General features: G+C 39.7%; 1 protein-coding gene across 1 annotated transcript in view; it reads left to right on the forward strand.

Moving 5' to 3' along the window:
* sclt1 (sodium channel and clathrin linker 1) overlaps window positions 1–26,658 on the forward strand; it is a 116,265-nt gene that overhangs the window by 23,679 nt on the left and 65,928 nt on the right. The window contains exons 8-13 of the mRNA XM_060851470.1: window positions 1,775–1,897; window positions 2,101–2,166; window positions 7,230–7,300; window positions 12,841–12,931; window positions 15,930–16,021; window positions 24,891–25,068. Of these exons, the coding sequence (XP_060707453.1) occupies window positions 1,775–1,897; window positions 2,101–2,166; window positions 7,230–7,300; window positions 12,841–12,931; window positions 15,930–16,021; window positions 24,891–25,068 (621 nt within the window). The remainder of the gene's footprint in view (window positions 1–1,774; window positions 1,898–2,100; window positions 2,167–7,229; window positions 7,301–12,840; window positions 12,932–15,929; window positions 16,022–24,890; window positions 25,069–26,658) is intronic.

The following is a 26,658-nucleotide window of genomic DNA, read 5'->3' on the forward strand; positions in this document are numbered from 1 at the left end:
CCATGCTAAATTGCCCATAGTGTTCAGGGATGTATAGGTAAGATGCATTCGTCTGGGGTAAATGTAGGGTAATGGGTCTGGCTGGGATACTTCTTGAAGGGTCTGTGTGGATTTTGGGCTGAAGGTCCTGTTTCCACAATGTAGGGATCCTAATTCTAATAAAAAGACAGGTTTGGAATCTGTTTGCAGTTAGGGACAAGAAACCTACGAGGCAGAGTTGTCCAATTCACCTCTCTCATTTATCCCAGTGAAAAGCCTCTTGTGGAGTTCCAGTGAAATCTATTTGTTTCTCTGAAAGACTGATTGGAGGAAATTGGAGGAATGATTGTATTTCCCGAACAAGCTTTGTCTGAGCAACTTGGGAGATAAGCGAGCATGGTTTGTGTTGTCCCCACATGTGAGAGGACATCAGAGCAACAGACTTTGTAACACGCTACACTTCTTCCTTTTACCTTCAACAATAACTCAATGTCTAAAGTATTTTCTTCCAGGGTAAAGGGATCAAAAGATATAGGGAAAATGCTGGAACAGGCTATTGAGATGGATGAGCAGCCATGAACATACTGAATGGCAGAGAAGGCTTGACAGCCAACAGCCTCTTCTTGCTCCTACTTTCTATGACTGATCATCAACTCAGTAGCCTCTTCCTGCTTTTTCCCTATATCCTTTGATCCCTTTGTCCTGCAAGAAAATACTTCAGACAATGAGTTATTCTTGAGAGTAAAAGGAATAAGTATAGCGTGTTACAAAGTCTGTCGCTCTGATGTCCCCTCACATGTGGGGACAACATAAACCGCACATGCTTATCTTGCAAGCTGTTCAGACAAAGCTTGTTTGGGAAACACAATCTGCTCCTACTTTCTGCAAAGAAATCAATTTTGCTTTCTTTTTTTCATGAAGAATGTGTGTATGTTTTGGAAATAATCTGAGGGATAAGCATTTATACTTCTTTGCGACCAACTATGTATGTTATTGCAGCTTTTTTTGAATAAGTTTTACTTTGGTAATAAATCAAATATAGCGTTTATTAAGGAATCTAACTGATCCCATTTAATTGAATGCCTTTCAGCTTCCTGATCATTCAGAAGGTGGTACGTTGAGTATTCACTCAGCTAGGGGAAAATATGTTTACTGCACAAACAGAAATATTGTCTGGCTTGGTCTGGCAGCAATTATGGAGAGAAAAACAAACAAAATTGGCGTTTCAAGTCCAGTAACCCTTCTTTAGAATTGATGGCACCTGGGAAAATATGTTATTATGTTAATGATACAGGGTGGGGGAGGAAAAGGAATGAGTGGATAGGTGGAAATGGAGCCCAGAGAGATGGAGCAAGAAAAAGGTCGGCGGTCGAGGGAATGAATAGAAAAAGAATAGCTAAGTGAATGATAATGGGGAAATTAAAATATTTTTAACCTGATTATTCTGTGTGATGGAGTGATTGACAACATTTCATGTTGACAAGCTTAAATTTAAAGTCATATTGAAGTGATAGTAGGTTTGACGCAGACGCAAAGAAAAGAAACCATATTATGTCAAGCCTATTATTTTGAGGCTTTTGGTCAAAAACAAAGTAAGAATAACAAATTGACAAATAAAATCCTTAGTAACTAAAGAAATGGCATGCACTTCTGACCTTTCAGAGTCTGTGTCATCATTTAGCTTAAAGTGAAATCAAATGTAATGTGATTTACAGTTCAGGAATTATCACCATTCTGCAATTTCTTGCTGATGGAAAAATTAGAACCTAACTGGTTTGTCTTGTTGTTTTTTAAGGAAAAAGACCTAGCCTTGGAGTTATGGCAGTTGGTTTCACAAGCTTTAGATCGAATGCAACAGATGTATCAAGATCATGTGTCAGATACTCAGAACCATGCCTTTGACCAACAACAATGGAATGTATGACACCCTTAATATTTTTATATCTCATTGACCTAAATGAGCATTGTACATTTCCATATCAGAAAAATAGAGAGATTTATCTTGTTAAAAATATCATTTTCTATTCATTTTTTTTTCAAGTGGCTGTGTGATGATTGATAAATTACAAGTTTCTGTGACCCACCAGCAAGTGCATAAATCTTTGGTACTTTTCTTTTCAGGAACAGCTGGCCCACTTCCGACAACTTACTCAGGAGCTTCAAGTGGCCAATCAAAAATTAAAACTGGTAAGGCAAAGAGCATCTGGAAAGTGCTCAAGTAGCATCCTGTACAACCTATTTGTAGTTTCACATATTGAACTCAATGGAAAATATTTTGGCTCAAGCAAATTTTTGATGGAAGAATTGTGTTTCAAGAGCTCACAAATCACCAGGCAATTTAATAGTTTTTGTGCCATTATTTTCTTCCCCAAAGTGCTAACGCAGTCCTGTATTAAAATATCACCTGAGTCAGCAATAACAATTTGAATTTATTGAACATTTTTAATTTATTAACATGCCCTGAGATACCTAATAGGAGAGTTCGCAAATACAATTTGACACCTAGCCTCTTTTGATATTAAGGATTTGTCCATGGGTTAAAACGTGACCTAAACACAATTAGGACTGCTGCCAAATTTGCTTAATATTCCAGGATTGATCCAAATGTTAAGATAAATCATTTTTTTTTTAATCAATTACCAACTGTTTCCTTAAACATACCTCCTTTTACCTCTCACTGATCATTTTGAATCTCCAGTTTGCAGGGCAACCAGATGGCACTCCATCTGATTCTGGTCTTGCCACCAATATCACAGGAAGCAGAGGCATGTACTGCTGCTGGATTACCTTCTCGCCTGTCAATATCCCTTCCCATACCCAGTCGTGTATTTTGTCATTGTGGCCTTGGCATGAAGCAGCTGCCAGGAGGCACCCCAACTCTACTGCAGAACCTCTCTTCTCACACACTTTGTCTAGAGTGTGAGGATACAGCAGCTGTAATGTGATGTCTTGCAGTCCAAGAACCTATCTGTCTTGGCCAATGAGGAAGATGATGCTTTGAGTGAATGTGCTCTGCTCCATTGGCTCTTGTTGATCGGAGGGATCACAAGATGCCAGTCAGTCCTCAATGTACTTCCATTCAGGTCTTCACGAGATTAGGTCAGAATTGGATGGTACGTGTCTTTTTCTTTTAAACCATGTTGTGACACCACTTTGGTAGATGGGCCTTGAACTTTCTGATATAGAGTTAGGGGCACTATCACTGTGCCTCTAGAGCAGCCTGGATGGTATGTCAGTTGGCATGTTGATTAAATTTGCATTCAGAGCAGATGGATAGTGTGTCATTAATGCAGTTTAATTCCTGGAGTAGCTGTATGGGTAGTCTCTCATGTATTAGTCCTGGGTTCTGTCCTGTTTCAGAACACAGTTATTTACTCTTACCATTTTGGATATTGTTTTGTAATTTTTTTTCCAATTGATTTTCGGATCAATATTGTGAGTTTCAAAATTGGCATTCACTACACTGACTTGCAGGATCTGACCCATGATTCTCTACCCGCATTCTACACCACCCCAAATGTATCATGAGCCCTACTTCCTGGATGATCCTCTACCCTTCCTCTGGTTTCGGTTGAACACCTTGTATTATTATGGGCAACGTCCCAGTTTTATTCCCACAGTCCCCACCTGTCAAGGTTTTTGATGCCCTTGCTGACTCTGTACCCTCTCCACATTAATGACAGAGTGATTGTGACTTCGTTGGCTCCCAACTCTCCAGACTGAATTTATAAAACAAGCCTAACAAACCATCCATCAAGGCCCAGGATGACAGGCTGATTCTGCCGGACTTGCATTTAATAAACTGCCTGACACACACACACACACACACACACACACACACACACACACCATTTGCCATGCTGCAAACAAATGCACCACCTCTGAGCTTGACACAGCACCGTGCTCTTTCCTTCTGGGCTTCAGTATCCTAATCGCAAGCTGCCTACTTTCCTGCTACGCTATAATTCGTAGACATTCAGAGACAAAAGCTGCTGCCTGACTTTGTCTGCGAAAGTGCTATCTGTGAAACAGAAGTAAGTGTGTTGCCATTCTCCAGTTAAGTTGAGCAATGGGCCAGGGATACATCTTACCTTGATTTCTCTCCAAGTGTCACCTACGGTTGTGGAAGTTGCAGTAAAAATGAAAACTAGGATCATTGAGAAGATTTCAGGAGAGGCAGCTCACGTTATGTACTCACCCAAACTGACAGCTAGAAAATAATGTACTCTTTTGCTTTCTGAACCATTGAGTATCTCAATTGAGAAATTGAAGTTAATTCCAATGAGTTAAGTAATTAATGTGATGCACGTATATGTATACAGGTTTCTTGCCACTTGATAGTAAGAAAATCATCTTACTTCTAAGGAGGGAGGACTTAATTGCAAAAGTTTATCTTGATTGTGAGAGTCTAGTTTTTGGACTGTCTCTCAATTAACTAATTATACTCACTATAGTTTTTACCACCTCATGAAGTGGAAAATCATGTCAAGGATTAAGAATCCTTGCAGTTGTTTCTGCTGCACCCTCCCATTCTCTGATCCCATCAAGTCAAATTGCCTCTAAAATTGTATTCTGACCTAACTTTGCACTTGTGTCTTTAGTTTCTCTCCTAACTCCTCTTATCTATGTGACCTATCTTCTGTTCTTTTTGACTTTGTTCCCACTAAGCTGCTGACCACTCATTGCCTATTCCTGGTTCCAATGCTAGGTGCCATTGGAAATAGTCTCCATTTCTCTCTGATATTGTCCCATTCTCATTCCGATCTACTGTCATCTTGTTTCTGCTTAAAAACCTACCCTTGATTCCTTTGTTCTCATAAGTCATAATCTCACAGCCAACCTTCCTTCCTCCCGGACTCATTTAACTCCTTCCTTAAACTCCACATGTGTACCTCTCTCATCAAGTCACAAATTATATCATATTTTATGATTGTTAATGAAGTTTGCAATGCCTTTACATCCTTTTCAATCGGTCTGCAATCTTTTACATATTCTTTCTCATTTCTCAGTGCCTCTCCTCTGTTGTTAAGTTCAGTGGAACTATTTTCTTAGTTCTTGTCTGTTCAGTCACACCCAACTAACTGCCTGCTTAGATGCAGTTACTCCCAGATTCCCTGTATTTATATGTCTATGACTCCTCTCATTTCTCATCTATATGCTGCCACTTTAGTGACATTATTCAAAAACCGTTTTCACTTGCATCATGACTTCATGTAACTCTACTTCACCAACACCATCATCTTCAAGCATGCTCTCCGACTTGAGGTGAGGTCTTGGTACTTCATTGAACTGAGCTTTTGTTCCCACATTCTATCACTAAGATAGTCTATATTCAGCTCTGTAACATTGCTTATCTGCCAACCACCTCATCTCATCTGCTGCTGAGTCTTCATCCATGCTATTGTTACATTTAAACTTCACTATTCAAATGCAATCCTTCATCTTCCATTTTCACTTTCACTTCGTCCACGAGAACTCAGCCAAAGCTTTGCTGTCCGTATCTTTTAATATCACCAAATCCCATTCGTGCATCACTCCTGTGCCCTCAGCAGTACACTGGTTCCCATAATATCCTATATTTTAATTATTTGTCTTTGTCTCCAATATCTCTCACAAACATTCTCTTAACATGTACCCTGTTAAAGACTCTCAAGTCCTGTGCATGTCATTGTGGCTTCAGCTATTTAAGCTTTAAGCACAAAAGTTTTTAACTGTAAATCCACCTTCTTTAATACTTCTTGAAACATATCTTTTTGATCAAGCTTTTGATTGCCTGTGCCCTATGGTTCACTGTCAGTTTTTGTTTTGATTTGTTACATTTATAAGAAACTCTATGAGATGTTTCACTGTATTAAAGGTACTTTTGAAAATGCAACTTGTTTTTCATTTTCATTATCACAGTTAGGAGGAAATGCTGTATACCTGATGTGACATTAAATCAGGGTTCCATCAGGTGGAAGTGAAAAATCTATGGTTTTGTTTGAGGAAGTAAAAGATGTCCTCAGTTTCCGATTATCTTCATAGGTCAATGACAGGTTAGCATTGCAGTTTCCACAAGTATTTAAAAAGGCAATAGCCTTTATGACAGGGGTGTACAGAAGTGTGGAAGTATTGCTAAAGTATTTCTGGCTAGAGTTAGCAAAGCAATAATTGCTTTGGAGGTAGTTCAGAGAAAGTTCACTCATTTGATTCCTGGTATGAAGGGGTATCTTATGAGAAAATTTGGACCTATCGTCATCGGAGATTAGAAGCATGAGAGGTGATCTTATTCAAGTACATCATACAGCGATTTGAGAGGCCTCAACAGAATAGATGCTAAGCGAATAATAGCGCAAGAAAGTAGAACAAAGGGCACCATTTCAAAATAGGAGATCCTGCATTTACAATGGGTGTGTATAAGAGATTTTTCTCTTAAGATCAATAATCTTTAGAATTCTATACCCAAGGGAACAGCGGACATATTGAAACATATGTAAGGCTGCTTCAGATGAATTAAGTGTTATGGGATTCAAGCAGGAAAATGGAATTCAGATCACAAGCAGACCAGCCAGGATATTATTAAATAACGCAGAAAGGTTGAGAGGTCAATTGATGTACACTTGCTGCTTCATTTTATGGTTTTTATGATCAACATTAGTAGCTAAACTAACGTTACTGACAGACCAGCCAGTCATTGAGCTCTTTGCTGTTTGAGATGTCTTGCTGGTACAATTTGCTTGTAATATTTGCTAACAATAAGGTAAATGCACATCAAGAGCAATTTGTTTTCTGTCTAATACTTGGCATTCTATGGATTGAAGGACACCATATTAATGCAAACTCATTCCTTTTATAATCTCACATAGACAGCATTATTTCTTCCAATTGTATGCCAACCAAATATTAGCTAGAGTATTCATTATCAATATTATTTGTACATTTGAACAGATAGTTACGCAATGGCTGTACAATTATGCCAATGCCACTAAAAACTGCATAATTTTTTGACACTGAGAAAATTAAGAACTTTAATTTTAAAATAATATATATTTTTGTTTTTGCTTGTGATGAGGATTGTATTTTTGCTGCACTTATAAACACTGCTCTCCTGTTTTTGTTAATGAAGTGGACTCTGTTCTTTAAATAGTATGGTAGTTGTGACTTTAAAAACATAGAGGTTATTCTGTTTCCTAAACCCTTTGTAGGTTATTAAACCATCATATAAGCTTAAAAAGCTATGACAAAGCTTTACTCCTTCCTGTTTTAAACAGACTAATCAGCAAGTTATGAATACAGTGACTGAACAGAATTCAGAACTGGACCAGCATCGCAAAGAGTTAAGGTATGTACACAGTTACTGTATTTCATCATAGCCAAAGTTAAGTGACTATTTCATGACAAGAAAATATTACTGTGAATGTTCGTCTATATTCAAAATGTACAAAAGTTATCGAACAAATAAATCTATTAAAAGGAACAGTCACAAACAGAATTCTGAGATAAAAAGAATCAGAAATATTAGATGCCACGTGCTTGCAATTTCAGAGATGATTTCTAACTGTAGTCATTATCTGATCTATCTTTTGCAGGTGCTGGTTGGCATGTTGTATATTCCAGTCATTTTTGTTTTTATTTGAAATCGAAATTGGCATAATAAACTTTCATTTCTGTCACTTCTTCCAGGCATTTCTAAACACTTTTTTCTTAAAATTGTATAGGAATAAGACCATAAGACATAGGAGTGGAAGTAAGGCTATTCGGCCCATCGAGTCCACTCCACCATTCAATCATGGCTGATGGGCATTTCAACTCCATTTACCAGCATTCTCCCCGTAGCCCTTAATTCCTCAAGACAACAAGAATCTATCGATCTCTGCCTTGAAGACATTTAGCGTCCCGGCTTCTACTGCACTCTGCGGCAATGAATTCCACAGGCCCACCACTCTCTGGCTGAAGAAATGACTCCGCATTTCTGTGCTGAATTTGCCCCCTCTAATTTTAAGGCTGTGTCCATGGGTCCTAGTCTCCTCGCCTAATGGAAACAATTTCCTAGCGTCCACCCTTTCCAAGCCATGTATTATCTTGTCAGTTTCTATTAAGTCTCCCCTCAATCTTCTAAACTCCAATGAATACAATCCCAGGATCCTCAGCCATTCCTCATATGTTAGACCAACCATTCCAGGGATCATCCGTGTGAATCTCAGCTGGACATCTTCCAGTGCCAGTATGTCCTTCCTGAGGTGTGGGGACCAAAACTGGACACAGTACTCCAATCGGTTTCCATGTAAAATTCATTCTCTTCCAAACTGGCCACATGACTCCGCAATATGAAATGTTTTTGATATAATAACATGATGAAACTGGGATTTGTATTGATCTCCAGTCTGTCTGTTGTGAGGAAGGTTAAAATTTCCCAGCAACTGTTCCCAACATTGAGTATTAGTAGAAATACCAGTTGACTATACTAACTGGTAAACTGATTGTATTATATAATACTAAACTGCAGATCAGAATTGTTTCCTTGAGTAAGGGTAACACTTATGAGCCCAAAAGCAATAATAATAAAATGCTGCCCTCTGCAAGACCCAGAATCACTATTTACAAAGGGTTGGAAATTAACTGGTTGCCATCCGAGCTGTCATTCCTATTCAGCCCCTCAGAGCTGCCTGCCAGCCAAGGAGCTGGCAACTCAATAGCCTGAGTATTGCTACGGGAGTGGTGAGCAATGCTGGAACTGCACCAGGAAAAGCAGACCTTTTGGAAGGACACCAACCTTCCAACCAGGTGTGATGTCTGAGTCAATATAAAAAGTCATACATGGCTAGACTAGCAAGAGAGAGGAGTTGTGATGACAGACAAAGTATTTGACATTGAAAAGGCTGCATGGGCTAAAACATGCCCAAAAGGAGGGAAAGTGCCAACAACACATCACTCCCACTTGCCTCAACAAGGGGATTTACTGGGCAGCAAATGCAGCGAACTATTCTGAGGAAATTCTCTTCCAATTTGATGGCCCTGCCAGCTTTGTCCTAATGAATTTTTATTTTAAACTTTTCTGTTTTTGAGGTTACCTCCATGATGGACCTGATAGAGCCAGCGGATTTGGAAGCGTACCTGCCCTTCCTGGTGCTCTGATACCTTGCTTGTTCTGCTACCAAGTAATATGGGCTTGGGAGCCTGGTTTGATTCTGGGAAAATTTTGCCCCTGTCCTTTGTACTGAGTACACAATATTGTGTCAATTTTCAGAAATATGAGTAAGAAATGGGAAAGCTATTACATTCTTCAAATGAATAAACTGCGTACCAGTTTTGTGTTTGGATCATCTGAGCTTAGAAGCTATTGAGATCTTCCTTTTCTGCCATTTATTGAGATCATTGCCTCAACTTCATTGACTTGCCTTTGTTCATTATTTTTCAGTTATTCTCACTAACCACATAGAAAATAGGAGAAGAAGTAGACAATTCAGTCCTTCGAGCTTGTTCTGCCATTCGATATGATCACCCAACTCAGTATCCTGTTCCTGTTTTGTTCCCATACACTTTGATCTTTTAGCCCTAAGAGCAATATCTAACTTCTTGAAATAAATGTACTTCTGACCCTGTGAATGCGTAACTGCCTTGGCACCATCTATACACTTCTGGTTGTGGTATGTAAGGAATATGTTAGAATGTCTGAGTTGGCCTTTTGAATCTTCGTGGGGTATATTGGAGATGTGACAAAACTCCATGATGGACAATCAGGTTGAAGAATTTACCAAGCAGTCACCACTTATTCGTGATATTAAGGAGGTACTGTTGCTACAAATTCCAATGTTCATTAGACTACTGAGAAAGGACATCTCAGACTTTCAAAATGAGCACACTCTCCCGTATGGATAACTGCAGCTTTTCTCAAGACATTTAGAACTAAATGCAACTTTTTTGTGATACGGAATCTAATAGATAAATGTTTCTACTTAAGCCAACTGTTCATACAACACCTTATGGATGTCTGATATATATTATTGGTGTATGAAATCAAAGTCTCTGAGATTAACGTTTAATGCTGACCATCATATTTTATATAATGAAGTGCATGTTGGCTACAACAATGTACATTTGACTCCATTGTTTACAGTCAGTTGAAACTAGGTCCTCTGGTCTGAATACCACCATTATCTCTGAACCCTCAATTGTCTGATTCTTCACTGGCCTTGCTGCAAGCAAAGAAACATTCAGCTTCTGTTGTTTTGCTTGTTCTTCAGTCAATAACCAACTTGATTTATGAAGATGGCCGATAATGCTTCTATGTTCTGTATTTCTTGGACCATCTTCTGATGATATGATGCAGGTGTACTCTCAGTACAGAAACATCATTTGGCCTAAATGGTGATATGCCTTTTGCTGCAATGAGCTTCCTTCGACTTCTCATTACTTAACTCTGACTACCTAACCTTCAATTCCTTCCTCTATGCATTTATTTATATAGCTTCCCTTAAATGCATCCATGCTGTTCACCTCTGCTTGAATATTAGCATACAGGGAGAGGCTGAATAGGCTGGGGCTGTTTTCCCTGGACCGTCGGAGGCTGAGGGGTGACCTTAGAGGTTAATAAAATCATGAGGGGCATGGATAGGATAAATAGACAAAGTCTTTTCCCTGGGGTAGGGAAGTCCAGAACTAGAGGGCATAGCTTTAGGGTGAGAGGGGAAAGATATAAAAGGGACCTAAGGGGCAACTTCTTCACACAGAGGGTGGTGTGTGTATGGAATGAGCTGCCAGAGAAAGTGATGGAGGTTACGATTGCAGCATTTAAAAGGCATCTGGTTGGGTATATGAATAGGAAGGATTTAGAGGGGTATGGGCCAAATGCTGGCAAATGGGATTAGATTAGGTTTGGATATCTGGTCAGCATGAGTTGGACGAAAGGGTCTGTTTCCATGCTGTACATCACTATGACTCGACAACAGATATATTGATTATGGTGATCACCATTAGTTCTGATCCATACTTACTTAGCAAGAAAGTGAGAAACAATCAGACAACAAATGTACCAATTGTGTCATAAACCAACCATTGTCACCCACTTGTGATTTCTAGGCCAAGTTATAACCTAATTGAATGGTGGAACAGACTTTGATGGTCTCCATCTGTTCCCATGTTCTTAAACAGACAGAAATGTGAAGCACAGAAGTATTACAATTGATCAGATCTGTGATGTTTTGAAATATATTCTGTCCATATCTGAAATTGATGTTGATTGCATTCCAAATTCCATATAGTTTCTAGAAAAATCGTTTGATACTTTGGTGAACTGACAAATGAACCACAACATAGAAAACATGTTTCACTGTAGACAAACACCTGTTATTTACATGATTGCTGTCATCAACGACCTAATCAGTTAACCAAGCTGATCTGAGTTCAGATTTTATCACCTACTTCCTTAGTTAAAAATAATCGACAAAAATTCGAGATCTAGAATTATGCTGAAAGAGGTTTTGAGTTGTTCTGCCCTGTTGATAGCTGTATCTTAAAAAGGTACTAAACATTAAAATGTACATTTTATCAAGAATTTACTTGAATTTATTATACATTTCTATCCCATTTTCAAAGGACTTTACAATCAACTTTTGAAATACGAGTAGTTCTCTTATAATGCCATAGTTGGATTCCAGTGAAACCTCACTAACTAGAAAGTCGCTTAATAGACGAAATGAGACCTATGGGAAAAGTGGGGTCAGGGCCAGACCAGCAAAAAAAATCACTCACAATCGCTCAAAAATCACCCAAAAGTCTAACGCAAAATATAACACAGCCTAAATGAAGGTTGAAAACATAGTTATTAATGAAACAAAAGTAAATTTAACACCGTACATTTAAAAAATGTTAGAAAGCTGCTCTCTGTGCAGTACATCTCACAGAAAACTGCTCTGTCGGCAGCTGACATCGTGCATGCACGGAACAGTGTGGAGACTATGGTACGTACATTGGTGCATGCACAGAATGGCACAAAGACTGGCCCTGACATTGCGCGTGCGCAGGATGGCACAGAGATATCGGCGCATTCACAAAACGAAGTGCACGAACTGATCCCCATTGGAATTAGGCTATTGCAAATGGAGATAAGTGTTCTTGCAAATACTGTCCCCTAATTCTTCAGCGACATTATAGCCAAATTGCGCTGCCAAAATGTACATTACCATTCTCTCTTACAGAACAAATGTGGCACCTAAAACACAATCAAGTCCCACAACAGCAACAGAGTAGAAAGGCCAGGCAATGGATTTTGGTTGAAGACAAACATTAGCTGACAAAGACCATTAACATCCAGTTGAACGGGCTGACAGGATTTGGATAACATCTCAGCTAAGAGACAACACAATCAATAATGCAACAATCACTCAACATTTAAATTGAAGAGTCATCCTAGATTTGTGGGCGGCACGGTGGCACAGTGGTTAGCACTGCTGCTTCACAGCGCTAGAGACCCGGGTTCAATTCAGGTGACTAACTGACTGTGTGGAGTTTGCACATTCTCCCCGTGTCTGCATGGGTTTCCTCTGGGTGCTCCGGTTTCCTCCCACAGTCCAAAGATGTGCAGGTCAGGTGAATTGACCATGCTAAATTGCCCGTAGTGTTAGGTAAAGGGGTAAATGTAGGGGTATGGATGGGTTGCGCTTCGGCGGGTCGGTGTGGACTTGTTGGGCCGCAGGGCCTGTTTCCACACTGTAAGTAATCTAATCTAAAAAATCTATATACTCAAATCCTAAAGAGGGGTTTGAACCCATGGCCTTTTTGACTCAAACAGTGGTGGGGTCAATTGAACCAAGCTGATGCTTAATCAATATATCTATTGCACAGTGCAATTGTAGAACCTCTTCAAATATTTTGTTTATACAGGAAAACAAAGCTGGATTTGCGAACAGCAACTTTGAAAGTGGAAGAAATGAACAAAATGATGCAAAGGATGCAAGAAGACATGCAGAGAAATGTATGTAAATGTTCTCTCCTTGAGGTACAAAATTGAGAATAGAAACATTATATATCTGCATGTTATCTTGAATAAGGATGCTCAGAAGAGAAGTTCCACATTGCAATTTTTGATTTCTTGTTTTAAACAAAGGCTGTTTCTTTGGATGCAATGCTCACCTGTAAAGTCTTCAAAATGGCAACTTTAATCCAGATAATTCTATTGTGCAATTTATTGTATAGTGCCTTATCTATATAAGTGTAGTTTGACTTCCTTCTCTCTGTTAGATATGAATTAAACATAAATGTTTCTGATTTGCAGGCTATAAAATATTTGTACTTTACCATGCAGCCTGCTATAGAAGATTAACCATTGCAATGATGTTATCAAAGAGTAACAATATTACCCTCCTTTTGGAACGGTTCACAGGACCCAAAGATTCCAGACTGTCCTGAGACCTGTCATTTCAGTCAACGCTTACCCCTCTGAACTCGACCTTCTTGAATTTTTCTCTCCCATCGGGCTATTGCGTAGTCTCTTTCCACCCTGACTCTTCTGATGCCCATGTCATCTCACCATTGAAAAGAAGCACAACCAGTCCCCATCCATAGCATCTTCCACTGTCTGGTTAAACTCATTCTCTTACTGAACAGTTTTTCACTTTTCACCCTTTCTCCAAATATAAGCTTTTATGAGTACCCTTAACTTTGTTAACTTTGTGACACATCTCTTGTCCCAGTCTTAATCAGGCCACCTCCCATGACTGTTTTTCCAGTACATTGATAACTATATTGGTGATGTTTCCTGGGTCTGCCATAAAAACTGGAAACGTTAATCAACTTTACTTCCAATTTCCACCCTTCCCTCCTCTTTACGTGGTCAGTCTCTAGCACATCCTTTCCTTAATTTCTCTGTCTCCATTTCTGTGGATAAGCTGTTGACTAATATTCAAACAAACTCACCAACTCCCACAGATGCTTCAATACGCTTCCTCACACATGTCCTTTTGTAACGTTTCTACTTATTTCCCTCAGTTTAAGCATTTCTGTAATCTTTCGTGATGATGCAACTTTCCACAACAAAGCTTTTGATGTGTCTTCCTTTTGCCTGAACTGAGGATTTCTTCCTAACTATGGTTGATAGGGCCTTCAAGTGTGTCCAACCCATTTCCCACATGTCTGCTCTATCGGGATGCATTTAACAGATCATTCTCTTTGAATTGTACCACCTCCAGTGTGATGCTACAACCAAACAGTTCTTCTCATTTCCTCCCCTGACAACTTTCCAAAGGGACCATTCCTCCAAGCTACATTTGTCCAGTCCTCAACCAACCCTCCACCTAACAACTCATCCCCTTCCCACAGTGAATTCTCATACAATTGTAGAACGAGCTTTGAGAAGATTTGTAGCTCGGATTAAGGTTCTGGATGTAGGTTTGCTCGCTGAGCTGGAAGGTTCATTTTTAAACATTTTGTCACCATACTAGGTAACATCTTCAGTGAGCCTCCGGACGAAGCACTGCTGATAATTCCTGCTTTCTGTTTGTATGTTTGGGTTTCTTTGGGTTGGTGATGTCGTTTCCTATGGTGACATCATGTCATCATGAAATGACATCACCACAGGAAACGGCATCACCAACCCAAAGAAACCCAAACATGTAAATAGAAAGCAGGAATCATCAGCAGTGCCTCATCCGGAGTCTCACTGAAGATGTTACCTAGTATGGTGACAAAATGTTTAAAAATGAACCTTCCAGCTTAGCGAGAAAACCTACTTCCATTTGCAGGACATGTCTCACCTTCCCTTTTATCTCTTCTTGCCTCAATGTCCAAGGCTCCAAACAGTCCTTCCAAGTCAAACAGCACAGATATCATTTTGCATCTCCTGTTAGTTATCATAATATTGAATGAATCTGTTTAAATCTAGATCATCACTGCAGTGGTTGAAATATAGAGTATCAAGTTTCAACTTGCATCATCTGATTTCAGTGCCCGAGCCTTTGTGGACTAAAAGAAAGGATCATGGCTGTAAGATGGCCACAGTAGTCACCAGGCCATGTTCGGTAGACCTTGCAAAACAATGTGAAATAAATAAAGGCAGTCTGATATAAAATTAACATTTTTTTTCAAAAGGCACTGAAACTGAGTGAAGAAAGAGTTTTCTTTTAGATTTTAAAGGCATCAAGAGGCATATGGGAATATAGCATTGAGATACAGGATTAGCCATGATCGTATTGGGAATCCGTCCAGCTGAGGTTTGAGGAAGATATCAGTTTTAGAAGGAAAAACGTAAAGCTAAGTTCCACATTTCCATGTCTTATAAAAACAAATATGGGTTTCACTGACAGTATTCTACATCATTTCCAGTTAACGTCACTTTTACAAAATCATTTGAGTTATATAGTACAGGAGACCCTTCGGCCCTACAAAGCCGTGTTGGCTCTTTCAAAGTACAATCCAATAAATCTCATTCCCAATTCTTTTTCTAAATTTTTCTCCTTCAAGTATTTACTTTCCTACAATTTAATATGTTTTCATCACCCAGTGTAGCAGAATACCTCAAACAATCAGGCTTTTTTCATGTAGCCTCTGGTTCCTTTGCAGTGCACAGACAGACACATGCAACTGTTGTTCACAATTTTTAAACAAAATTCTGCTGCTTCATTTGTTGGAGTACTCACTAATATTAGAGGAGAATCACCATTGTTCTGCCATTGCAAGTTTGATTTTTGAAGTTGAATTTTAACTTTGTGCCCCAAACAATGATGCTGTTGAAACTTTTTAATGACACCCAAAACCACATTTTAGTTATCCTTCTGTGAGCTAAGTGTTGCATGGATATACATTTAGATAGAAGATTTCAAGTATTAGTGGTACTGGGAGGAAACTGCTGTTTGCTTTGTTTCCTCTTTAATTGTAGTGATTGTAATTAGCAATAACACATTAATATTGAACCTTACTTTCTAGTTAAAAATACTTGTGCTCATTTTCAAGTGGTGTGGTTTTCTGTTTATCTTTAGATGGAGCAAGCTGCAGCTGCCCTGGCAAGGGAGGAAGCCTCAGATAAACGATTGCAACAGTTACAATCTGCTATAACCCAGTTCGAAGCCAGGTATTACACAGATGGCAATTACAAGTTCTTTGACATTCGGTTTCCCTAAGCTTCAAGCACATTTTTCATTTCGAGGCTTTACTGAAAGGTATTCAGAATCCAATGCATTTTGTTTTCATAGTCAGTATTAGGGTTCATTCCCAACAAACAGCAATTTTCCGAAATGCAAATGAATTTATATAAATGATTTTGATGTGAGCAAAAGAGGTACAGTTAGTAAGTTTGCAGATGACACCAAAATTGGTGTAGTGGACAGCGAAGAAGGTTACCTCAAATTACAACAGGATCTGGACCAGATGGGCTAATGGACTGAGAAGTGGCAGATGGAGTTTAATTCAGATAAATGCAAGGTGCTGCATTTTGGGAAAGCAAATCTTAGCAGGACATATACATTTAATGGTAAGGTCCTAGGGAGTGTTGCTGAACAAAGAGACCTTGGAGTGCAGGTTCATAGCTCCTTGAAAGTGGAGTCGCAGGTAGATAGGATCGTGAAGAAGGCGTTTGGTATGCTTTCCTTTATTGGTCAGAGTATTGAGTACAGGAGTTGGGAGGTCATGTTGCGGCTGTACAGGACATTGGTTAGGCCACTGTTCGAATATTGCGTGCAATTCTGGTCTCCTTCCTATTGGAAAGATGTTGTGAAATTTGAAAGGGTTCAGAAAAGATTTACTAGGATGTTGCCAGGGTTGGAGGATTTGAGCTATAGGGAGAGGCTGAACAGGCTGGGGCTGTTTTCCCTGGAGCGTCAGAAGCTGAGGGGTGACCTTACAGAGGTTTACAAAATTATGAGGGGCATGGATAGGGTAAATAAACAAAGTCTTTTCCCTGGGGTGGGGGAGTCCAGAACTAGAGGGCATAGGTTTAGGGTGAGAGGAGAAAGATACAAGGGGCAACTTTTTCACACAGAGGGTGGTACATGTATGGAATAAGCTGCCAGAGGAAGTGGTGGAGGCTAGTACAATTGCAACATTTAAGAGGCATTTGGATGGGTATATGAATAGGATGGGTTTGGAGGGATATGGGCCGGGTGCGGGCATGTGGGACTAGATTAGGTTGGGATATCTGGTCGGAATGGACAGGTTGGACCGAAGGGTCTGTTTCCATGCTTATGACTCTAAATGTAGATGGAAGGTACCCTCGTATATTGCCGCTCAATACAGTGACCTGAAGATGGCACATAAATGAGTATAGGGTTGCTATCTTACTGCCTCGCCTCCCCTGGAAGTATTCAGTATACTGAGAATCCCAGGTAGCCCACTGTGTTACTGTCCCAAAATATTTACACCAATTTCTACTCTTACCATTTTGAAGCCTACTAATTAAATCAAACATGGACACAAGATTGTGTTTTACGCTTCCACTTAGCCAAGTTATCTACAGTAGACCAAACTGCCATGTTACACAGGACATTAACCTTCGTGATGTTGTACAAGATAATGGTTCTGAAGAATTAATATTCAAATTCCATTGCTTTCACCCTTTCTGATGGTCTATATGGTCTCTTGGTAAAGACGGGTAGTTGCTTTTGCTTTTGGAGGGAGCAGATGTAGTTATACCAGCTCTATCATGTGCTAGTCATTATCCATGACCACATGTCGAGTAGTTTTTGCTCTCTTGCAACAAACCTTCCTGTTATCTAAGTAGAGTTCCTCTTTTGAATATAGGCTGCAGTGAAGAATCTTTTACCACAAATGACAAGCCCAAGACAAAACAAAACAAAGGATAATGGATGTCAGTGAACTACAATGAACAACTCCCCTCCAGTACCCTCACTGGTAGAGCTAGCAAATAGCAAAGAGCATGAGGTACTAGAAATGATCATCTGGGAAAGGCAGTGTTTGCTAATAGCAACAAATACAGGCAACGACATGTGCACATTCATTTGCAAAAGCACAAATCTAGGACTGATGTCAAAAAGTAGACTTTACATGTGATTTCACATACAAATACACTTGAACCCAGGCGTGTAAGAGGAAGAGCATCCAGAAGCCATAAAGTGTGGTGTGCAGCAATAAGGAGGAGGGTGGCCCTGTTCCCTCTGTCGCTCTTCTGTCCACTCTCTGTGTCTGACCCCACCCCTTTGGGTCTCTCCCAGATCCTGATCCAACTCCACCAGGGGTAAATTACCACCAAACAGAAGTAGTAGTGAAATTAAAAGTTTTATCATTGAACTCAGTACAGTGTCACAGGCATACTGTTTAAAACTCTGACAAATAAAGGGAATGCTGTAACAATTACTATGGTAGATTCTAGTGAGTTCTACAGTAATTTACAACAGAATTGGTGAATACAAGAATGAAGGCTTAAAGAATAGCACATTTAAAGTGTTAAATTGGAATGATACAGAATAAAATCCTTTACGGCAACAGATTAATCAGCGCATTTGAGAAAAGCACAAGTTCTGATATTATGGAGAGGACAACTCTTTAGATATCAAGTTCCCCAAAACTTAAATACTTAAGTGTAGAAGTAGGATGTAGTTAGAGAGCTGCAAAACAAAATACATAAAGCCTTAAAATATTTCACAATAATCTCTTTGAGAAAAGATAACTGAGGCATTTTCAAGGAAATTGATAATCCCATCAATCTAGGATTCATAGACGTGTTTATGTCAATGACATTTCTTTGATTTTAAGCTTGATATCAAAGCTGGGGTCAGTCTCCTATTAGACCAGCTGCTATGGCGTAAAAATGAAAGTGCTATAACCTATAGCAATGCATGGGCACTGGTGGAATGATTGTCAAGGGCTTGGAATACTACAAGTTACACTATAACACAGGAGGTATTAGATATTTGATTATATGGTCATTGTTCACAATCAACACTCTTCATTTTTGAGCCAGCATGTACATTTGAATCTTTTCTTTCTTAAGAAGTGAGCAGGAGTCTCACTAGTTCCAAGAGCCCAGAAACAAACAGTTGTCAAACTAATGGTTTAAAAATAAACCATTGTCAAGGGACAAGCAATAGAATTTTTTCAGGCTTCCTAAACACATTACAGAAACCAAAGAGAAGACAGAATCTTTTTAAGGTCACTACGTGGCTGAGAAGAAACAGTGGTCAGCAATACCAAAGAGGCACAACTAAATTTGACAAGACAAAACGTGTGACCAATGCTCTGCTACCATTTATTTGACAATGAGTGACCAACACTCTGCTACCATTCAACAGTATTGTTTTGAAGGATCGCCAAATCAGGAGTCCACTGAGTTGGCTGAGAACACGTAATTTGAGAACCAACAGCACGCCACAGTCATAGACTATCTAATAGTGTATGGCAGTGTAATGCAAGGCTTGTCATCCAAGCTTCCCCTCAGGAAGTGCATTGGGAAGAATGCATTAAGGACACTTGAGCCTTGCCATTTGTACAGCAGGGCTGAGTTAGTGATGTGGTTGACAGAGATCTTAAGAGGTTGAGAATCTCAACTCATTATAAATAATGAACATATACGTGAATAGGAAAGTTTAAGAAGGATATAGGCAAACAGGACTAGTTCAGTTTAGGAAACCTGGTTGGCCTGGACAAGACATGGGCCTGTTTCCTTGCTGGATAACTCTATGACATGATCAGCAGGTCTGAAAATCACTTCTGTCATTATCGACAGGTCAGAAGATAAAACTCAACAAAGTTTGAGAACACAAAAAAGACATGCAACCAAGCTGAGCTCATTCAAGAATGTTTAATTTTACCTCAGACAGCAGAACATTTTGATAAAGTTATTTCAGCAGGGAATTGTCAATACCAATGACAAACATTGTTTTGAGTGAGCAACAATTTTTCAGTAACACAATTGATAATGGGAAAATTTACTTTAACAGTCAAACACCAAAGAGAACTGAAAATGTCCAGTCTGATCAGCAAATTGAGGCAGATGACCTGCAGACAGCACCATGGGAGCCACATCAATATCAACAGCTTCATGCCTGATTCAAAAAGGAGAAATTGCCTAGTTTAGTAATCCAGAACAGAAAGTTATGTTCCAATCAGAAAGGTATTATCTAGCTCAGAATCCCAGTATAGAATAACATACTTGTTTGAACAGAGCAACTCTTTTCTATGGATTGACGTTTTGTAAATTAAAAGCACCCATGTGTTACTATGAGGCAACTACCCAAGTTACCAATGAGGAGCCTTTCTGTGAAGGAAATTCACGAGATTAAAGGCTATCCCAATACAGCAGTAGACCACTGATAAGGTCTATAAGGTATGATGTCTTCTGCAAATTATCTTTGAGAGATAAAAGATTCTCCACTGAAGAAATGAACAGCAGAGCAAGACCAGAGTCTACAGTTCTCAAACAAGACGTCCCCTATAGACTGGGGGGAGAAATGGGTACTGATAAATTTTATACAATTGTAAACATAATTGTATAATGGCTTAAATTTGGTGTGACAAATAGCTGGGGGGCTGGAGGGAGATGTAAAAGGTAATAATTCTAAAGGGTTAACTTTCATGTTGCATTCACTGCACCCATTTCTGCTGATGTCTCAAACACTATTCCCGAGGAGGCAAGAAGTTTTACTTTAGCTTTCAGAAGGACTGCATTACTCTGACCTTATGAACCTGTTTCAGTTAATTATGTCTGACCTTCAAAGTTTGTGAGAAGATTTGTAGCTCGGGTGTTCGTTGTTGTGGTTCTGTTCGTCGAGCTGGGAATTTGTGTTGCAGATGTTTCGTCCCCTGTCTAGGTGACATCCTCAGTGCTTGGGAGCCTCCTGTGAAGCGCTTCTGTGATGTTTCCTCCGGCATTTATAGTGATTTGTAGCTGCCGCTTCCGGTTGTCAGTTCCAGGTGTCCGCTGCAGTGGCCGGTCAATGTGCTTATTGATTGAATCTGTGGATGAGTGCCATGCCTCTAGGAATTCCCTGGCTGTTCTCTGTTTGGCTTGTCCTATAGTAGTAGTGTTGTCCCAATCGAACTCATGTTGCTTGTCATCTGAGTGTGTAGCTACTAAGGATAGCTAGTCGTGTCGTTTCGTGGCTAGTTGGTGTTCATGGATGAGGATCATTAGCTGTCTTCCTGTTTGTCCTATTTAATGTTTTGTGCAGTTCTTGCATGGGATTTTATACACTACATTGGTTTTGCTCATGCTGGGTATTGGGTCCTTCATCCTGGTGAGTTGTTGTCTGAGAGTGGCTGTTGGTTTGTGTGCTGTTATGAGTCCTAGTGGTCGCAGCAGTCTGGCTGTCAGTTCGGAAATGCTCCTGATGTATGGTAGTGTGGCTAGTCCTTTGGGTTGCGGCATGTCCTCGTTCCGTTGTCTTTCCCTTAGGCATCTGTTGATGAAATTGCACGGGTATCTGTTTTTGGCGAATACATTGTTTAGGTGTTCTTCTTCCTCTTTTTGCAGTTCTGGTGTACTGCAGTATGTTGTGGCCCTTTTGAATAGTGTCTTGATGCAACTTCTTTTGTGTGTGTTGGGGTGGTTGCTTTCATAGTTTAGGACTTGGTCTGTGTGTGTGGCTTTCCTGTATACCTTTGTGGTGAATTCTCCATTCGGTATTCTCTGTACCATCACGTGTAGGAATGGGAGTTGGTTGTCCTTTTCTTCCTCTCTAATGAATCGGATTCCTGTGATTGTGGCGTTGATGATCCGGTGTGTGCTCTCTATTTCTGTGTTTTTAATGAATACAAAGGTATCATCTACATATCTGACCCAGAGTTTGGGTTGTATTTGCGGAAAGACTGTTTGTTCTAATCTTTGCATTACCGTTTCTGCTATGAGTCCAGAGATGGGTGAGCCCATGGGTGTGCCGTTGATTTGTTCATATATTTGGTTGTTGAATGTGAAGTGTGTTGTGAGGCACAGGTCCAGTAGTTTGAGTATGCAATCTTTGTTGATAGGTTCAACGTCCTGTTGTCTGTTCTGTATGTCCAGCAGGTTGGCTATTGTTTCTCTGGTTAGCGTTTTGTCGATAGAAGTGAATAGTGCCGTTACATCAAATGAGACCATAGTTTCTTCCTTGTCTATGTGTATATTTCAGATGATATCTAAGAATTCCTGTGTTAATTGTATAGAGTGTCTGGATCTGCTGATCAGGTGTTTCAGTTTCTGCTGTAGTTCTTTAGCCAGTTTGTGTGATGGTCTCCCTGGTAGTCATACTATGGGTCTGAGTGGGATGTCTGGTTTGTGTACTTTTGATAGTCCATAGAATCTGGGGGTGTTGTTGCTTTCAGGTTTCAATCTTTGCAGGTCAAACCTGGTTATCTGTCCGTTTTCTTGTAGGTTCCTCAGTGTGTTGATTTTATCCTATTGGTGAGCTGAGGGGTGGGTCAAACTCCCTCTTTTGGTAGGTGTTGGTATCTGCAAATAGTTGTTGCACTTTTTGGATATAGCCTGCTTTGTCCAGGATGACCATATTCTGCCTTTGTCTGCTGGTAGTATGATTATATTCTTATCGTTTCTTAGTGATTTTAGTGCTTCCGTCTCCTTGGCGTTGAGGTTATGTGTTTATCTTTTCCTTGTTATCAGGGGTACAATACTTTGCCTCACTGTTTGTTGTGTCTCTTCTGTCAGTCCATTGTTCCTGAGTGTGCATTCTAGTGCTGCTAGGAAGTCTGATGTCTTGGCGTCCCTGTGGTTATAGTTGAGTCCCTTGGCCAGTATTGTTCTTTCCAATGTAGTGTACAAAATCCCATGCAAGGACTGCACAAAACACTAAATAGGACAAACAGGAAGACAGCTAACGATCCACATCCATGAACATCAACTAGCCATGAAACGACACGACCAGCTATCCTTAGTAGCCACACATGCAGATGACAAGCAACATGAGTTCGACTGGCACAACACTACTATTATAGGACAAGCCAAACAGAGAACAGCCAGGGAATTTCTAGAGGCATGGCATTCAATCAATTCAATCAATAAGCACATCGACCTGGACCCAATATACCGGCCACTGCAGCGGACGGCTGGAATTGACAACCGGAAGCGGCAGGTACAAATCACTATAAATGCAGGAGGAAACATCACAGAAGCGCTTCACAGGAGGCTCCCAAGCACTGAGGATGTCACCTAGACACGGGACGAAACATCTGCAACAAATTTCCAGCTCGGTGAACAGAACTATGTCTGACCTGTCGTATAATAAACCATCATGTACTGTAAGAGTAGTCAGTGTCCCTTTTGTAAATATGCTCTAATATTGTATCCTCTATCACTCATCACTGGGTAACCCAAGACAAAGTGCCAATGAAATTCCTTAAACAACTCTTACCAAGTACCTCACACTGATAGAGTTGGCACATCCCACAGTGTACCAGGAATGATGATCTGGGAGAATACTTAAGGTGATAATTAAGATGGCCAGAAACTAAAATTAAATATTTATTTTATATTGTTTAATCTGCTGTTTGACAATCTGAATTCTTAGGCTTACATTATTGAATAGTTGGATTATTTCCCATTAAACTTGAAATCAAATTCTCTAACTTGATGTAAATTAATAATGTCACTCAAGCGAATGCATCAGTGTTCAATAAAAATGTGGGATCAAATGACAATTTCTCATTGAATTCATTTGAAAGGGACTTAAGGTTTTTGAAAACCATAGTGGTATTTCTGTACCAATCAGCAAATTGAATACAAAGTATACATAATGAAAATAATCAGAGTTCATGTAACATGACAATCTATATCTTGGGAAGTTAGTTTTAAAACTATGTTTTTTGTGTCATCCAAAGACTAACAAAAGCCTTAGGAGTAGCATTGAGTTGTTTACACGAATGTCCCAACATTTTGTCTTCTGAGTTCTTTTGGTGCATACTATTTCAGGTATCACGCAAAGTTTACATTTGGATTGGGATTCATCTCAGACAATTGATACTGAGGGGTCTGATATAGCATCAATACAACCAATGCGGCTGCAACTGTGCCAAGCATTCTGCTTTCCAAACCTAAACACTCACATTTCAAGTATAATAAAGCAGCATGAAGTACTCGGTTTAATAAAACTGGTTTCATGGACTCAAATTGTTCAGTAACTTCTGATATAGCGACAAATACAGACATAAATTGAAATAGAGTATGCTGTGGATGGGAATCTGAAATAAGAACAGAAAATGCTGCAAATACTCAGGTCAAGCATTATCTGCAGAGCTCCTGCTGTGTTGTGTTACCATAGTCTTACCAGACCATAGGGGCTGCTCTCTCATAAGAGAGAAGCAACTGGTGATGATTTAACCTGAGGGCCACCAGACCTCAGGTGAGGGAAAAGATTGAGAAGGATTCATGGTAACCTCAAACCAGTGACAGGAATTGAACCCATGCTGTTGACATCACACTGGTCTATAAACCAACAATCCAACCAACTGAGCTAAACGAATAACCGTAGAGCACCTACCTACAATGTTATAAAAAAAACCCACAGATCCATTGTAATTCCTGAGAAGTGTTTTTTCTGTAGAAAATTGATGTCAAGAGCATTTCTTCTCCCAACAATTGAAATCTGGAACTCCATCATTCAGCTATTGAAGATGGGTCAATTGAAAATTTCATCACTGAGATTGTTGGAATTTTATGAGATAATGATATTAGCTAAAACAATAAAAGTAGTAATTTAAAACCGACAGTAATTCCCTTCCATTAATTAAATTTGAGTAACTGCACTCTGATTTGGCTAGGATGGATTTGCGTCTAGCAGGACTTCTCCTGTTGATGGTCTTGCTCCTGACAATCTCATCCAGGTGAAGGTTTTGGCCTGATTTTATAATTTGGCTACATGGCAACTGCCCTGAGCCAATCCATTTGGCTACCTGATAATACTTTCCAAGAATTATCAATTTATTTCTGCAACAAGTTTAGACAACCTTTAAAGCATAGGAGTGGTGCATTCTTCTATGAATGTTAACTGTTGTCTTTGCAGACTCCGTGTAGCTGCACAAGATTCAGAACAGTTGCGAAAAGAGAGAATTTCTCTTGAAATGCAAATTGGTGAACTTCAGGAAAAATGTGCAAAGATGGAGGAAGAGAAATATGAGGCAATAGCCAAGGTTCGTGACAGCATGCAACTCCTTGAAGAAGCAAACTTACAGAAAGATCAGGTAAGATCACACAGAAATTTCATTTTGAGCTGCAAAGTGAGTGCTTACAGAGAGGCTGTTTTAAATCTTTGTCAATAGGCTAAAAGCACTTTGCATTTCGTAAGTGTATCCATAATCTTTTGTATACTTTTGTTCCTGGTTTTACATCATTTTTGAGTTAGGTGGGAACATAGTTGAGTGAAGTATGGTTGAAACTGTTGGGCATGCACTGAAAAGTATCAACTTAGTTGTTAGCAATCTTTCCTGAGTCACAAGTTTCTGGGTTCAAGTCCCTTTTCAAGATGTCAGTGCAGAAACGGTGGCACGGTGGCTCACAGCACCAGGGACCCAGGTTCGATTCCAGCTTTGGGTGACTATCTGTGTGGAGTTTGCACATTTTCCCCATGTCTGCATGGGTTTCCTCCCACAGTCCAAAGATGTGCATGTTAGGTGAATTGGCCATGCTAAATTGCCCATAGTGTTAGGTGCGTTAGTCTGTGTGGGTTGCCCTTCGGAGGGTCGGTGTGGAGGTTGGGCCGGTAGACCTGTTTCCACACTAATATAATCCAAAATCTCAACTGACACTCCAGTACTGTAGTGAGGGAATCCTGCATATGCTGGAGGACTTGCTTTACTACTGAGAAATTGAACCAAGACACTGTCCACCATTTCAGAGGAATGTAAAAAATTTCACAGTATTAGTTCATGACTTATCCCCTAAGTATGTTGGCAAGTACCGCCCTTAATCAACACCACAAAAAATGTCCTGAAGAAGGGTTGTACCCGAAACATTGACTCTTGCTCCTTAGATGCTGCCTGACCTGCTGTGTCTTTTCCAGCATCACATCTTATCACCACAAAAACTGTGCATTGTTTGGTCATAATCACACTCCTGTTTATGCTATGTGCTATGCCCAAATGGACTGTCACTATTTCTCACATCGCAACAGTATTTCATTGGCTATAAAGGGCTTTGAACCATCCTATATTCATGAAAGATACTGCATAAATGGGAGTCTTTCTATTTTGTTTGTATAGTGCCTCTAATGTAGAAAGCTTTTATAATATGTCTGACAGAAGTATAAAGTAAATAAATAAATGCTGAACTAAAAGAAAAGATTTCAGAAGGTTAACCAAGTGCTTGGCCAGAGATGATGAGTTTTAAAAATATGTGTTCAAAAATGATGTTCCTTTCAAATATGTGTGGACTAAGGGAGCTATGGATAGGGTCAGACAGCATGGAAACAGACCCTTCATTCCAACTCATCCATGCCAAGCAAGTTTCTCAAACTAAACAAGTCCCACTTGCCTGCATTTAGCCCATATCGCTTTAAACCTTTCTCATTCATATAGCTGTCCAAATGCCTTTTAAATATTATAACTGTATCTGCTTTTACCACTTCTTTTGGCAGTCCATTCACATATGAGCTACTATCTGTGAAAAAGCTGTCCCTCAGGTCCCTTTTAAATTTTTTTCCCCTCACCTTAAAAATATGCCCCTATTTTTGAGCTCCCCCATCCACTAGGGAAAATACCTTTGCCATTCACCTTATCTATGCCCCTTGTGATTTTATAATCTTTTATAAGGTCTCCTGTCAACCTCCCACACTC

Source organism: Hemiscyllium ocellatum, chromosome 36 (genome assembly GCF_020745735.1).
Source record: "Hemiscyllium ocellatum isolate sHemOce1 chromosome 36, sHemOce1.pat.X.cur, whole genome shotgun sequence".
NCBI classification, from domain to species: Eukaryota; Metazoa; Chordata; class Chondrichthyes; order Orectolobiformes; family Hemiscylliidae; genus Hemiscyllium; species Hemiscyllium ocellatum.